General features: G+C 44.4%; 1 protein-coding gene across 1 annotated transcript in view; it reads left to right on the top strand.

Moving 5' to 3' along the window:
* The first annotated feature begins 989 nt into the window (after positions 1-989).
* RAMP3 (receptor activity modifying protein 3) overlaps positions 990-16,074 on the top strand; it is a 70,093-nt gene continuing 55,008 nt past the window's right edge. The window contains 2 exon segments of the mRNA XM_077809217.1: positions 990-1,113; positions 6,850-6,982. Of these exon segments, the coding sequence (XP_077665343.1) occupies positions 990-1,113; positions 6,850-6,982 (257 nt within the window).

The raw sequence follows: 16,074 nt of genomic DNA, 5'->3' as shown, positions 1-16,074 counted from the left end.
GGGTTCAGCCACCACCACCTCAACCGCGTGCTTTGACTCCTTCAATGGAGAGGGAGGCAACACGGAAGCAGGTTTTGGGGATGAGGAAAATGATGATGAGGAGGTTGAAAATAGTTCACAGGAAGCAAGCGGAGAAACTGGTTTTCCCGACAGCCAGGAGCTGTTTCTCACCCTGAACCTGGAGCCAGTACTCCCCGAACCCACCCAAGGCTGCCACCCAGACCCGCCAGGTGGAGAAGAGACCTCTGGTGAGTGTACCTTTTTAAATAGTATACATGGTTTAAAATCAAGCGTGTTTAATGATTAATTTGCCCTAGCATTCATGGCCAGTACAGCTACTGGAAAAGTCTGTTAACGTGTCTGGGGATGGAGCGGAAATCCTCCAGGGACATCTCCATAAAGCTCTCCTTGATGTATTCCCAAAGCCTTTGCAAAAGGTTTCTGGGGAGGGCAGCCTTATTCCGTCCACCATGGTAGGACACTTTACCATGCCAGGCCAGTAGCATGTAGTGGGGAATCATTGCAGAACATAGCATTGCAGCGTATGTTTGCTGGTGTTCAGACAACATCCGTTCTTTATCTTTCTGTGTTTTCCTCAGGAGAGTGAAATCATTCATGGTCACCTGGTTGAAATAGGGTGCTTTTCTTAAGGGGACATTCAGAGGTGCCCGTTCCTGCTGGGCTGTTTGCCTGTGGCTGAACAGAAATGTTCCCTGCTGTTAGCCACGCGGTGGGGGAGGGGTTAGCCATGCAGTGGGGAGAGGCAAAATGTGACCTTGTAACGAAAGCACATGTGCTATGTATGTAATGTTAACAGCAAGGTTTACCGTGAAAGAGTGTACCCATTGTTCTATAAAATGTGTCTTTTAAAATACCACTGTCCCCTTTTTTTTCTCCACCAGCTGCATGTGTTTCAAGGATCACAGGATCTTCTCCTTCCCAGAGGCTAGCGAAGATTAGAAGGCAGAAAAAAATACAGTCGCGATGAAATGTTCTCTGACCTCATGCTGTCCTCCCACACTGACAGAGCACAGACGAATGCGTGGAGGTAGACAATGTCAGAGTGCAGGAAAGCACAACATGAATGCAAGGAGAGGTGTCAGGCTGAAGAGAGTAAGTGGTGGGCTGAAGAGAGGGCTGAAGATGATAGGTGGTGGCAGCGTGATGACAGGAGGCAGGATTCAATGCTGAGGCTGCTGGAGGATCAAACTAATATGCTCCAGCATATGTTCGAGCTGCAGGAAAGGCAGCTGGAGCACAGACCACTGCTACAGCCCCTGTGTAACCAACTGCCCTCCTCCCCAAGTTCTGTAGCCTCCTCACTCAAACACACACGAATGCAACCCAGTGGCATCTGGCCACCCAGCTACTCCACCCCAGAGTATTGCCCAAGCAACAGAAGGCTGGCTTTCAATAAGTTTTAAATTTTTTAAGTTTTAAAGTGCAGTGTGGCCTTGTCCTTCCCTCCTCCTCCAGCCCTCCCAGGCTACCTTGGCAGTTATCCCTCTATTTGTGTGATGAATTAATAAAGAATGCATGAATATGAAGCAACAATGACTTTATTGCCTCTGCAAGCGGTGATCGAAGGGAGGAGGGGAGGGTGGTTAGCTTACAGGGAAGTAGAGTGAACCAAGGGGTGCGGGGTTTCATCAAGGAGAAACAAACAGAACTTTCACACCGTAGCCTGGCCAGTCATGAAACTGGTTTTCAAAGCTTCTCTGATGCGTACTGCGCCCTCCTGTGCTCTTCTAACTGCCCTGGTGTCTGGCTGCGCATAACCAGCAGCCAGGTGATTTGCCTCAACCTCCCACCCCACCATAAATGTCTCCCCCTTACTCTCACAGATATTGTGGAGCACACAGCAAGCAGTAATAACAGTGGGAATATTGGTTTCGCTGAGGTCTAAGCGAGTCAGTAAACTGCGCCAGCACGCCTTTAAACGTCCAAATGCACATTCTACCACCATTCTGCACTTGCTCAGCCTGTAGTTGAACAGCTCTTGACTACTGTCCAGGGTGCCTGTGTACGGCTTCATGAGCCATGGCATTAAGGGGTAGGCTGGGTCCCCAAGGATAACTATAGGCACTTCAACATCCCCAACGGTTATTTTCTGGTCTGGGAAGAAAGTCCTTTCCTGCAGCTTTTGAAACAGACCAGAGTTCCTGAAGATGCGAGCGTCATGTATGTTTCCCGGCCATCCCACGTTGATGTTGGTGAAATTTTCCTTGTGGTTCACCAGTGCTTGCAGCACTATTGAAAAGTACCCCTTGCAGTTTATGTACTCGCTGGCTTGGTGCTCCGGTGCCAAGAGAGGGATATGGGTTCCATCTATGACCCCACCACAGTTAGGGAATCCCATTGCAGCAAAGCCTTCCACTATGACCTGCACATTTCCCAGGATCACTACCCTTGATATCAGCAGATCTTTGATTGCTTTGGCTACTTGCATCACAGCAAGCCCCACAGTAGATTTTCCCACTCCAAATTGCTTCCCGACTGACTGGTAGCTGTCTGGCATTGCAAGCTTCCACAGGGCTATTGCCACTCTCTTCTCAACTGTGAGGGCTGCTCTCATCTTGGTATTCATGCGCTTCAGGGCAGGGGAAAGCAAGTCACAAAGTTCCATGAAAGTGCCCTTACGCATGCGAAAGTTTCACAGCCACTGGGAATCGTCCCAGACCTGCAACGCTATGTGGTCCCACCAGTCTGTGCTTGTATCCCAGACCCAGAATTGGCGTTCCATGGCATCAACCTGCCCCATTAGCACCATGATGCCCACATTGCCAGGGCCCGTGCTTTGAGAGAAGTCTGTGTCCATGTCCTCATCACTCTCATCACTGTGCTGACGTCGCCTACTCGCTCGGTTTCGCTTTGCCAGGTTCTGGTGCTGCATATACTGAATGATAATGCGCGTGGTGTTTAATGTGCTCATAATTGCCAAAGTGATCTGAGTGGGCTCCATGCTTGCCGTGGTATGGCGTCTGCATGGAAAAAAGGCACGGAACGATTGTCTGCCATTGCTCTGACAGAGGGAGGGGCAACTGATGACATGGCTTACAGGGTTGGTTTACAGGGAATTAAAATCAACAAAGGGGATGGCTTTACATCAAGGAGAAACAAAAACAACTGTTACACAGAATGGCCCCCTCAAGGATTGAACTCAAAACCATGGGTTTAGGAGGCCAATGCTCAAGCCACTGAGCTATCCCTCTCCCTGCTATTCCAGGCAGGACTGAATCTCCATTAAACTTTTCAAAGTGCTCCTGACAGACCTCACGGAAACGATTTTCGGTTGTTGATTTCATGGAGGGAGAGAGGGACGGGGGAGCAAATGAATACAAAACAAATCTGGTCTATTTCTTGTTTTGATCCACTCCATCTATCTTTTACATCTTCGGCTAGCAGCAGACAGTGCAGTAGGACTGCTGGCCATCCTCATCTCCTGGCTGCTCGGCAGAAGATGGTGCAATAGGACTGTTGGCAGGACTAAAGAGAATGACATGGTCGAATCACTCCTATTTATGTCCCTGTGCCCATGTCTGCTCAGGCGCTCCTGACCGACCTCACCGAGGCGGCCAAGAGCACCTAGGAAATGATGACAATGGTTATCAGGCCTATTGCACCATCTGCTGCCAGAAGGCAATGAGCTGCTACTGTGTAGCAATGCAGTACCACGTCTGCCAGCACCCAGGAGACGTATGGTGACGGTGAGCAGAGCGGGCTCCATGCTTGCCGTGGTATGGCGTCTGCACAGGTAACCCAGGAAAAAAAGGCGCGAAATGATTTTCTGCCATTGCTTTCACAGAGGGAGAGAGGGATGGGGGGCCTGATGGCATGTACACAGAACCACCCGCAACAATGTTTTTTGCCCCACTAGGCAATGGGATCTCAACCCAGAATTCCAATGGGCGGCGGAGACTGTGGGAACTGTGGGATAGCTACCCACAGTGCAACGCTCCGCAAGTCAACGCTAGCCTCGGTACTGTGAAAGCACTCCGCCGAGTTAATGCACTTAGAGTATTTTGTGTGGGGACACACACAATCGACTATATAAAAACGATTTCTAAAAAGACTTCTATAAATTCGACCTAATTTCGTAGTGTAGACATACCCTTAGCCTCAGCAATCTTTCTTTGATAACTGAAGGTGGTGAAAGAAGTAGGATAGGAACTACAGTGCTTTTGCTCTTTTAAAGTGCTTGGAAAGCAATGCAGTGCTGTGAGAAAATGTAACGCTACCATCTTGGCTGAGACACTTGGGACTGAACAAGGAACCTCCAGAGCTAAAAAGATGAGCTGTTTCAACCTGAGCTAAAGAACCATATCTCCAGCTGTCACTGTAAGAAACACCAATCATCTATGCTGTGGTATGGTGTAACACACACCAGTGGTCACACAAATGTACTTTTCATTCTCAGTGAAGATATTCCTTTTTGTAATTAAGTTCAGCCCCATCTTAGCTGAAGTCAGTCTGTTTACCTGACTCTAAGCTATATGCATTCTGTTACAGATGGATCCATGATCAAAGTCCCAACAACTGCAGACTCCAATACCCATGCCATTCTCATTTAGTAATGTTCCTATCTGACAGAGCATCTAAGACTATAATACAGGGTTGTTTTTTTAATTGAAAAAGCACCTGGACTTGGTGGTAAAACATCCTTAGTGACGGGCCCAGATTGTTAACATTTGCTGTTGTTATAGCAAATGTTAACTGAAATAACTTGTAGGTGAAAGAGAGATGAAAAATTCAAACTAGTGGCAACCTTAAAGAAGCTCCTGGTTAAGTATCAGTAAAGAGTTTTTCCACAGAGGAAAGCAGGACTGCAGGTTCTCTGAAATCATAGACAATGCATCTCTCTGGAGCAAGGTGGCAAGTTCTTCCTAGCACTGACAGGAGCCCATTCCTGAAATGTAACTCAATAATAAAGAGAAAGCAAAGGTTTTCTCCCCTTCCTGTGATGTAAACTGTGTCCAAATAATAGTTCTCCTTTTTCTGGCTGCAGAAGGAAAAAGGCACAAGTGTGAAAGTCTTCTACTTCCTGATCTACAGATCAGATCCAAATAGAAATCCTCTTTTCTGCGGTGTAAGTAGGACAACACAGTCTCTTCTCAGGACTGTGACTTCTGACTTTCCTCCAACAACTGGCCAGCCCTTTCCTTGGGCTTCTTTCATACAAATAAACTGGGTCCTGTTACACAAGTCCTACCTGCGTCCACTTGCCAGTCGCATAGGGCTCTCTCTGTCTGATTCCATGCCCCTGCAGAACTGTTGGTCTTGGCTCTTACTGGGTAGCCCCAGCCAAACTGCCTTCTAGGCCTCCTGGGACCTTGACAGCTAGTAAACCCCTCTCTTCAGTCAGAGACTTGTCTAATGCTCTGAAGGCCTTGGCATTTCAAACTCCTGAGATTCTGCAGGGTGGAAGTGCTCTCATACATAATAGCCTATTTACAGATCACAGTCCTAACAGTACCAGCCCAAAGGTGTTTTAGAACTAGCCAAAAGTGTAAGCCCAGGTTAACTATTTCCTTTTCTGCATGGCTATGTGCTTATAACACCAGTGCCAACTAATGCTAGCCAATCCCTCTAAGCCAGTCCCAGGAAGAGAAGAGTCTTCTACTCCACCCTAGATCTGCTTCTACCCAGTCTTTTATTGGTGACAATTTATTTTAAAGTCCTTTGTAGATGAGATGTGCAAACATTCCTGGTATTAAAAATATTATTTTATAGCTACAGCAAAACAGTTAGTTTAATGTGTTAAAGCTTGCCAAATGCTTTTCTAATCTATACTCTGACCCAAAACAAATCTGTGTGGTCAATCACTCCATTTTGTCTTCACTAATAAGGCTTAGAAATACTATACGATTGTAAATGCAACAGGATAGTTCCCTCGATGCTGGGCTCCTAAAAATGATGCAATATATGGTAACGTGGCTCAGCTGGCTACCTCTAGCCCAGAAAGACATACATGAGTTCAGATCCCACACCAGGATTTAGGCTCACATTCAGTGATGTTACTGCACTTAGTTATTATTTATTACTTTTTGTATTTAATTATTCCAACGATTCTACACAAGTGGGTGGGGAAGGGAGTGCATTGCACTATTTAGAGTTGTTGTATTTCCAGATGTGGCTTTACTGTCCATCTCTAGCAGCAGCTGGAAACTGCAGCTCTCATGGTACTTTTCCAAGACACGAATCCAAGTGTCATGGACAAAATTCTTCCTCTCAGTAAAAAAAGTTTCTAATTCTTTGGGTTTTGTGAATTAATATGAGCATAGTCACTGCTGTCTTTGTCTGCCAGTCACTGTAGTTCTAATCTATTCCTTAATAAAATAGTTTGACATATCTAGAGTTTTAAAGGCTTGACATATAAAAACATTTTCTATTTTAACTGTAATATGTATTGCATTATAAATAAACTAAGAAGGATTTTTTTTGGATACAGCATAGGACTTTTAGCCAGAACACCTGGATTCTATTCCTGGTTCTAGCACAGACTTTTGATGTGACCTGAGGCAATTCATAATGCTCTAAATTCAGTTGTAGTGTAAGTGGTTCCCAATTCCCATTGACTTCAATGGGAACTACAACATCTTACACCAGATCTGAATTTGGTCCTAAATTTCTTTGTGCCCATTTTCCTCATTTACAAAATGGAATAAATAACAACCCGAAGTGGTTGTATGCGACGTTAAATTCATCAATGTCTGTAAAGTCCTCTGAGGTGCTTGAGTAGAAGAGGTGATACCTTGTAAGTGCAAAGAGTTGTGCAGAAAATAATTCCACATTCATGTTCCTACTATCTTCAGTGTCTTGGGATTTAAAGTACTATCTGACTTGTTCTAGGTGCACGTCAAAAAGTGATCGTCTGCAATGAATCGCTCATGTTAGAAAAGTTGCCCAGATGTGGAAAATCCTTTGAAGAGATGATGAAGAAAGTGGACTCTAAAAAATGGTGCAACCTAACGGAATTTATCACGTAAGTTTCATGCTTTTGTCTTTATTATTTATCACTTAAGGGTGTCAACCTTTCAAAAAGTCAATTTCATCAAGTGTCAGGAACATCTCTATAACTACCAAGGATGTGGTGATTCCCCACTAGAATCAATTTGGACACCAGTTTGTTTATCTTGTTGGATTCAAACTCACAAATCTGGGGCCAAATCCTGCAAAATTTGATGGGAGTATGGAGGCAAAACTTGTACTGAAGTCAAAAGAAAATATTAATGACACTTTGAAGTTAATTGGAGTTCTGCCTGAGTAAAAACTGCTGGATTTGGCTCTTTTTTATTGCAGCAACAAAGAAGTATGAAGAGTGGCTACATAAACTGGCAGCTCCATTACCATTCTCATCTGCTTCAATCCACCTCACACCACTCCTTCTGGTTATCTGAGATTTATATTCAGCACTTAATGGATACATTATCTAGTACCTGCTGAAAGCAGATGTACCACATCTTTAATATTTATAAATGACTTATGTTCCAGATAAAGTTTCTAACGCTGAAACCCATGTACTTGATTCTTTATTGCATAGGGCTAAACTGTGGCTACCCTGCCCCAGGAGCAGCCTAGGAAACTGACTGACTGGACACAGATATACAATCTACCTTATAGTTTCTCCCTGTTCATGGGGTGTGTGTGTGTATGGAAACGTAGCCCTCACCAGCTATGTGGTGAGGGTTGTGAGTGTGCGAAGATGGCTTAAAGCAACACAAAGGTAAAATGAGGCACAGTCTCTCACTTGAAGAGCACCTACTCTAAAATATATTAATAGAGGTTAATCAATAGGCTGTTTGTTGTTGATATTCATTTAACATATGTCAACTGTCTCACTGTATCTATAGTGAATCCAGAGTTCAACACATTTAAGGCAAATGTTCTCTAAATCCATAGTTTTCTCATTAAGTTACTAATGCAAGGTGTATTTTCAAATACAGCTACTCCATTCTCTTTATTGACAGCAATATTTCATGCTGTCATTTGTTTGTGTAGCCTCTGCCCCAAGGTGGGGCTCAAGCCTTCTTCCTGGTGCCTGCTGCTGGGTGTGGCTTCTCCCCTGTTGGGTCCTGGGTTTGTTTTCCTATGCCTGGTGTCTCCACCCAGTGTGACCTGTCACTGTGCCTGAGACACAGGGGGTGATGTCCTTTGGAAGGAGGTGTATTTGTGTAATGTTGAACATGGTCCAGTTTTGGGCCCCACACTACAAGAAGGATGTGGAAAAATTGGAAAGAGTCCAGCGGAGGGCAACAAAAATGATTAGGGGTCTGGAACACATGACTTATGAGGAGAGGCTGAGGGAACTGGGATTGTTTAGTCTGCGGAAGAGAAGAGTGAGGGGGGGATTTGATAGCTGCTTTCAACTACATGAAAGGGGGTTCCAAAGAGGATGGCTCTAGACTGTTCTTAGTGGTAGCAGATGACAGAACAAGGAGTGATGATCTCAAGTTGCAGTTGGAGAGGTTTAGGCTGTATATTAGGAAAAACTTTTTCACTAGGAGGGTGGTGAAACACTGGAATGCATTACCTAGGGAGGTGGTTGAATCTCCTTCCTTAGAAGTTTTTAAGGTCAGTCTTGACAAAGCCCTGGCTGGGATGATTTAGTAGGGGATTGGTCCTGCTTTGAGCAGGGGGTTGGACTAGATGACCTCCTGCGGTCCCTTCCAACCCTGATATTCTATGATTCTATGGTTTTCAGAAGGGCCGGCTATCCACAAAGCCAGTTGAAATGGATGGGAGATGTCGGGGTTCAGCACCTCTGAAAATCAGATTCAGGTGAACTAGTTCCAGCAAAGTAAGAATTAAACAGGAATGAACATTTTCCCCCAGGTCTGAGACCAGTTTAAATTTCCCCATACTCTGGCTTTCTGGCCACTTATGGCAGCATATTCTTTTCTCAAATGGTCTTTGATTCACTCCCCCGCCCTATGACAAGTCATCTGTGGGGCTTGGAGAGACCAGCATGGTTCTTTCCCCTGCCTCTCTGGTTACCAGTAGATAAGCTATCTGATGAAATGCAGCTTTTCTTCTGTGCCCTACTGCAGCAGCTTGCCAAGTGACACTTTGGGGCTTCCCGGGTATTTGTATCCTGACCCACACTGAAACCTCAAAGCGAGTTAAAATGTCACGTGATCTGGCAGCCAGGGGCGGCTCTACCAATTTTGCCGCCCCAAGCAGTTGCCGCTGAATCGCCGCCGCGGGACATGGATTGCCGCCCCATTCCCAGTGCCGCCCTAAGCACCTGCTTGGAAAGCTGGTGCCTGGAGCCGGCCCTGCTGGCAGCATATTAATCACCTAGATACCATCTTCTGTTAGTCCTTGCCTTTGCACGCACAGGGTCATTCTAAAGATCACTTTTTAAAATACATACATTCCTTCAACTCTTAGGGCATGGGTGAAATCACTGGGGGAAGGGGGGCAGGAGGGGTAAGAGGGAACATGCCTCTCCCACTCAACTTCTTATGCTTTTGTTTATGTCCCAGAAGCGTGTAAAATTAATGCATTCCACTGCTGGCTCCAACCAGTTTTTTCTAATGTAGTTGCTCTCCTGTCCTAAGACCAAATCCATATAGTTGGACTGGGCACTGGGGACATGTATGGGAAGTGGATGGAGCAGGAGGAGGAATCGACTTGCTCCAGCTGTGGAATGACTGCAAAAGGGCTCCATGGAGCCTACTCCCATCTAGTACCTGGAGTAGCCTGCACAGCCCTATGTGATCCCTTTTCAGCAGCAAGAGGAATCAACAAAGCAGCAGAGCTTCTGGCGCCACTCCTCCTCTCTATGTATGTCCTACCCACACATTCTCCTAGGGCGAAGTAGGGCGTCACTCTAAACTGGGCTATATGGTATGCAAGGGGGATGCACACCACCTGTACCATTCACTTAGTCCAGAGCTGTCTCCTCCTTTCCCCTCAGTGCAGCAGAATCTCTCACTGGTTTTGCTATTGTGGGACCTTGGTAGTGATGGAGGCGAGGGCTGGGTTTCTCACTTAATGAAGAAACTTGTTTCTCTAACCCCAGAGGCCCATACGTGTTGTATTTGGAGGGCTGCATTTGATACATGTTAGCAGTGTGACCAGCATTGCCAACTGGATGTCCAATTATCCCTAAACTATGTTGACACTTGAAAATGATGGATCTGTATAGCTTTCTTCTCTAGGACTAGGCAGTAGACATGCTTGCATGGAGGAGCTGAGAGCCTGGTGAGTTCTGATGACTTGTTGTTTGACTTCCCTACGCTCTCTCCACCCCCTTCCAACTCTCAGCTTTTTATACTATGAGTATAAAACTAAATGCTGTGTGCCCGGGCTAAAAATAAGCTTTCATTCTGTGACAACTGCACAGTTGGATGGCTGCACTATATTTTCTGCTCATCTGAAAGATTTAAAAATAGGAAAAAGGAAGAGAAAAATAAAGGAATAAGCATTCCACTGAGTTGGCATTTATTCTGAAAAATGTTGAGGATGTGAAACTCTTTAAGTGCTCTTTTGCCTGAGGAAGCCAAACCTGTGGAAGCTGTGAAATAGCAAGTCTTTTCAGTGGAGAGGCAGAGGGCAATAAGTTGCTTGTAAGGCAATAGAAGAAACTGTGATTTTAATTTAGTTGTCCTTCCCCCATTAAATAGGCAGGAAGAAAAGTATCATAAATACACAGAGGAATCCTTGTCTCCTTCCAAGGCAAGTTCAGGAGAATGTACCTTTATGGTGTAACCTTGGGTATGTCCTTGAGATTCAGATTCTGTCATATGGACAAGTGTTGAAAAGATATGATACTGGGCAGTCTGACACACTGGAGATCTTGGTCTTTTCTTGTTCCCATCACTATAATGGGAAGTTAGCTTAGTTTGCCGCTATCACAGTATGGGTATCATTGTTATGGATTAGTGTGTTTTGAACTTTGAGCATAAAACTTCAAGTTCTGGAGGTTAAGCATTGCCATTAATATAGCTAATGCACTTTTGCAAGGAAGTATCTGTTTTGATTTATATCTTAATTGCACAATTTCTAATTAAGGTCTCTTCTGAACTGAGATATTGCAGAGATGTTTAGCACTTTGCAGTAATACCCATTTTATCATAAGGGTATACTGGCATACTACAAAAAGCAACAAATTAAGGGTGAATTCATGCACTTGACGGATCTATTTCCTTCTCTAACATTTTCCTCTCTGTACATGGGTAGCAATCTCATTGACACCCCCATGGGAGAAATGTACGTATGCAAAAAACATAGTGTTGGAATCAAGATCCTGACATATTTTTGTAAAAAGGAATTTAAAATAAGCTGTGGAGCAATAATTTAACATTTTAACTCAGACAGGTCATTTTTTCATCTTTAAAGAGACACTGTCATTCTGCCCCTCCCCCCAAGGGTATGATCTGCATTATAACTATGTTATGATCCGCTGGGGAAAATAAACTACTTTGAATCAGATTCTGATAACCTCATATTGACTAATATCTTAAATTAATGGGACTACTTGCAGAACTAAACACTATTCAACATGAGTAAAGGGATCAGAATCTGGCACTGTTTATGCAGGATCAACAGGCATCCTTTGCTGACTTTGCTAGAGCTGTTAAAATATTTCTGAGAGAGATTTTAGAAGGCACCTGGGAGGCTCAGGCTTCCAATTCTCATTAACTTTCAGTAGGCAGTGGGTGTTTAATTGCCATAGAAAACCTCTTCTCCTATCACATCATATATCTTTCCAATATCAGATCAATTATGTTTGTGTACAAAGATTAATTTTGTCTGACAAACCACCCTTGCTGAACAGCTATATTCATTTTAGGTGAATATACAACACAGTGGGAGAAAAGTATCAATCTTTTCCAATGTAAAATGATACAATATGCAGGGAGGAATTATACTGTAAAAAAACTTTCTAAGAAAGAATTTCAAATATGAGCAACAGAAAGACAAAGGGGAAAAACTCTTTAAAAACGTATTGGATGGATAAAATATTTATTGGCAATTTCTGGTGAAGACTGCATGCTCTCCTTAAAGCAAATTCAGTGTCAGCTTTAGCAATTTAACCTGTAGTCAGAGGAATTACACGATCCTTTGACCTCACTTCATAGGGTATGAAAAAAACACCATGAGCTATAAATTAAATGTTGTCCCCTCTCTAGCTCATCAGACAGAAAAGCCTTGGATAATGAGAAAGTTATGATAGTCAATTTTTTATTTGGAGTGAAGATACATAGGATAAACTTGTGAAGAAATGTCATTTTTGGTGATGGTCTCTTTTAGCTCAAATGTTTTGCTGCTAAGCCTGCAATATATAGTGAAGCCTGATTTCAGATCTCCTCTCTAATGGTAAAAATGAGTCATGGCACAGCAATCAATGGCATGAAACTAATGTAAATCGAATGTCAGAGGAGACTCTTTTTTTGTAGGCATGTTGAAAAGGGTAGAGCAATTGCTGTATTGCACATTCCATAACAACAAACCTTTGCTGCTAAGAATGGCCCTGAGCTTGCAAAATTTGGATCCCTATCAAAAGTTTGAGGGTGTTTGTATCTGGGGTTCTGATTTTGGCCCACCTTTGTTGGCTTGTGAAGTAATTTTGTGTCTTCATGGTACATAGTTATGCACAGTGTTGTGACAAGGTGACATAGCAATTATTACATTTACTGTTTGTCCAAAAAGAAAAGGAGTACTTGTGGCACCTTAGAGACTAACCAATTTATTTGAGCATGAGCTTTCGTGAGCTACAGCTCACTTCATCGGATGCATACCGTGGAAACTGCAGCAGACTTTATATATACACAGAGAATATGAAACAATACCTCCTCCCACCCCACTGTCCTGCTGGTAATAGCTTATCTAAAGTGATCATCAGGTTGGGCCATTTCCAGCACAAATCCAGGTTTTCTCACCCTCCACCCCCCCACACAAATTCACTCTCCTGCTGGTGATAGCCCATCCAAAGTGACAACTCTTTACACAATGTGCATGATAATCAAGTTGGGCCATTTCCTGCACAAATCCAGGTTCTCTCACCCCCTCACCCCCCTCCCAAAAACCACACACACAAACTCACTATCCTGCTGGTAATAGCTCATCCAAAGTGACCATTCTCCCTACAATGTGCATGATAATCAAGGTGGGCCATTTCCAGCACAAATCCAGGTTTTCTCACATCCCCCCCACCCCCATACACACACAAACTCACTCTCCGGCTGGTAATAGCTCATCCAAACTGACCACTCTCCAAGTTTAAATCCAAGTTAAACCAGAATATCTGGGCGGGGGGGGGGGGGTAGGAAAAAACAAGAGGAAATAGGCTACCTTGCATAATGACTTAGCCACTCCCAGTCTCTATTTAAGCCTAAATTAATAGTATCCAATTTGCAAATGAATTCCAATTCAGCAGTTTCTCGCTGGAGTCTGGATTTGAAGTTTTTTTGTTTTAAGATAGCGACCTTCATGTCTGTGATTGCGTGACCAGAGAGATTGAAGTGTTCTCCGACTGGTTTATGAATGTTATAATTCTTGACATCTGATTTGTGTCCATTTATTCTTTTACGTAGAGACTGTCCAGTTTGCCCAATGTACATGGCAGAGGGGCATTGCTGGCACATGATGACATATATCACATTGGTGGATGTGCAGGTGAACAAGCCTCTGATAGTGTGGCTGATGTTATTAGGCCCTGTGATGGTGTCCCCTGAATAGATATGTGGGCACAGTTGGCAACGGGCTTTGTTGCAAGGATAAGTTCCTGGGTTAGTGGTTCTGTTGTGTGGTATGTGGTTGTTGGTGAGTATTTGCTTCAGGTTGCGGGGCTGTCTGTAGGCAAGGACTGGCCTGTCTCCCAAGATTTGTGAGAGTGTTGGGTCATCTTTTAGGATAGGTTGTAGATCCTTAATAATGCGTTGGAGGGGTTTTAGTTGGGGGCTGAAGGTGACGGCTAGTGGCGTTCTGTTATTTTCTTTGTTAGGCCTGTCCTGTAGTAGGTAACTTCTGGGAACTCTTCTGGCTCTATCAATCTGTTTCTTTACTTCTGCAGGTGGGTATTGTAGTTGTAAGAAAGCTTGACAGAGATCTTGTAGGTGTTTGTCTCTGTCTGAGGGGTTGGAGCAAATGCGGTTGTATCGCAGAGCTTGGCTGTAGACGATGGATCGTGTGGTGTGGTCAGGGTGAAAGCTGGAGGCATGCAGGTAGGAATAGCGGTCAGTAGGTTTCCGGTATAGGGTGGTGTTTATGTGACCATTGTTTATTAGCACTGTAGTGTCCGGGAAGTGGATCTCTTGTGTGGACTGGACCAGGCTGAGGTTGGTGGTGGGATGGAAATTGTTGAAATCATGGTGGAATTCCTCAAGGGCTTCTTTTCCATGGTCCAGATGATGAAGATGTCTTCATCTGGACCCATGGAAAAGAAGCCCTTTAGAAATTCCACCATGATTTCAACAATTTCCATCCCACCACCAACCTCAGCCTGGTCCAGTCCACACAAGAGATCCACTTCCTGGACACTACAGTGCTAATAAACAATGGTCACATAAACACCACCCTATACCGGAAACCTACTGACCGCTATTCCTACCTGCATGCCTCCAGCTTTCACCCTGACCACACCACACGATCCATCGTCTACAGCCAAGCTCTGCGATACAACCGCATTTGCTCCAACCCCTCAGACAGAGACAAACACCTACAAGATCTCTGTCAAGCTTTCTTACAACTACAATACCCACCTGTAGAAGTAAAGAAACAGATTGATAGAGCCAGAAGAGTTCCCAGAAGTTACCTACTACAGGACAGGCCTAACAAAGAAAATAACAGAACGCCACTAGCCGTCACCTTCAGCCCCCAACTAAAACCCCTCCAACGCATTATTAAGGATCTACAACCTATCCTAAAGGATGACCCAACACTCTCACAAATCTTGGGAGACAGGCCAGTCCTTGCCTACAGACAGCCCCGCAACCTGAAGCAAATACTCACCAACAACCACATACCACACAACAGAACCACTAACCCAGGAACTTATCCTTGCAACAAAGCCCGTTGCCAACTGTGCCCACATATCTATTCAGGGGACACCATCACAGGGCCTAATAACATCAGCCACACTATCAGAGGCTCGTTCACCTGCACATCCACCAATGTGATATATGCCATCATGTGCCAGCAATGCCCCTCTGCCATGTACATTGGTCAAACTGGACAGTCTCTACGTAAAAGAATAAATGGACACAAATCAGATGTCAAGAATTATAACATTCATAAACCAGTCGGAGAACACTTCAGTCTCTCTGGTCACGCAATCACAGACATGAAGGTCGCTATCTTAAAACAAAAAAACTTCAAATCCAGACTCCAGCGAGAAACTGCTGAATTGGAATTCATTTGCAAATTGGATACTATTAATTTAGGCTTAAATAGAGACTGGGAGTGGCTAAGTCATTATGCAAGGTAGCCTATTTCCTCTTGTTTCTTCCTACCCCCCCCCCCCCGCCCAGATGTTCTGGTTTAACTTGGATTTAAACTTGGAGAGTGGTCAGTTTGGATGAGCTATTACCAGCAGGAGAGTGAGTTTGTGTGTGTATGGGGGTGGGGGGATGTGAGAAAACCTGGATTTGTGCTGGAAATGGCCCACCTTGATTATCATGCACATTGTAGGGAGAATGGTCACTTTGGATGAGCTATTACCAGCAGGATAGTGAGTTTGTGTGTGTGGTTTTTGGGAGGGGGGTGAGGGGGTGAGAGAACCTGGATTTGTGCAGGAAATGGCCCAACTTGATTATCATGCACATTGTGTAAAGAGTTGTCACTTTGGATGGGCTATCACCAGCAGGAGAGTGAATTTGTGTGGGGGGGTGGAGGGTGAGAAAACCTGGATTTGTGCTGGAAATGGCCCAACCTGATGATCACTTTAGATAAGCTATTACCAGCAGGACAGTGGGGTGGGAGGAGGTATTGTTTCATATTCTCTGTGTATATATAAAGTCTGCTGCAGTTTCCACGGTATGCATCCGATGAAGTGAGCTGTAGCTCACGAAAGCTCATGCTCAAATAAATTGGTTAGTCTCTAAGGTGCCACAAGTACTCCTTTTCTTT

Source organism: Eretmochelys imbricata, chromosome 2 (genome assembly GCF_965152235.1).
Source record: "Eretmochelys imbricata isolate rEreImb1 chromosome 2, rEreImb1.hap1, whole genome shotgun sequence".
NCBI classification, from domain to species: domain Eukaryota; kingdom Metazoa; phylum Chordata; order Testudines; family Cheloniidae; genus Eretmochelys; species Eretmochelys imbricata.
Note: the sequence above shows the minus strand (reverse complement) of the source record. Positions and strands in the feature narration are given on the sequence as shown.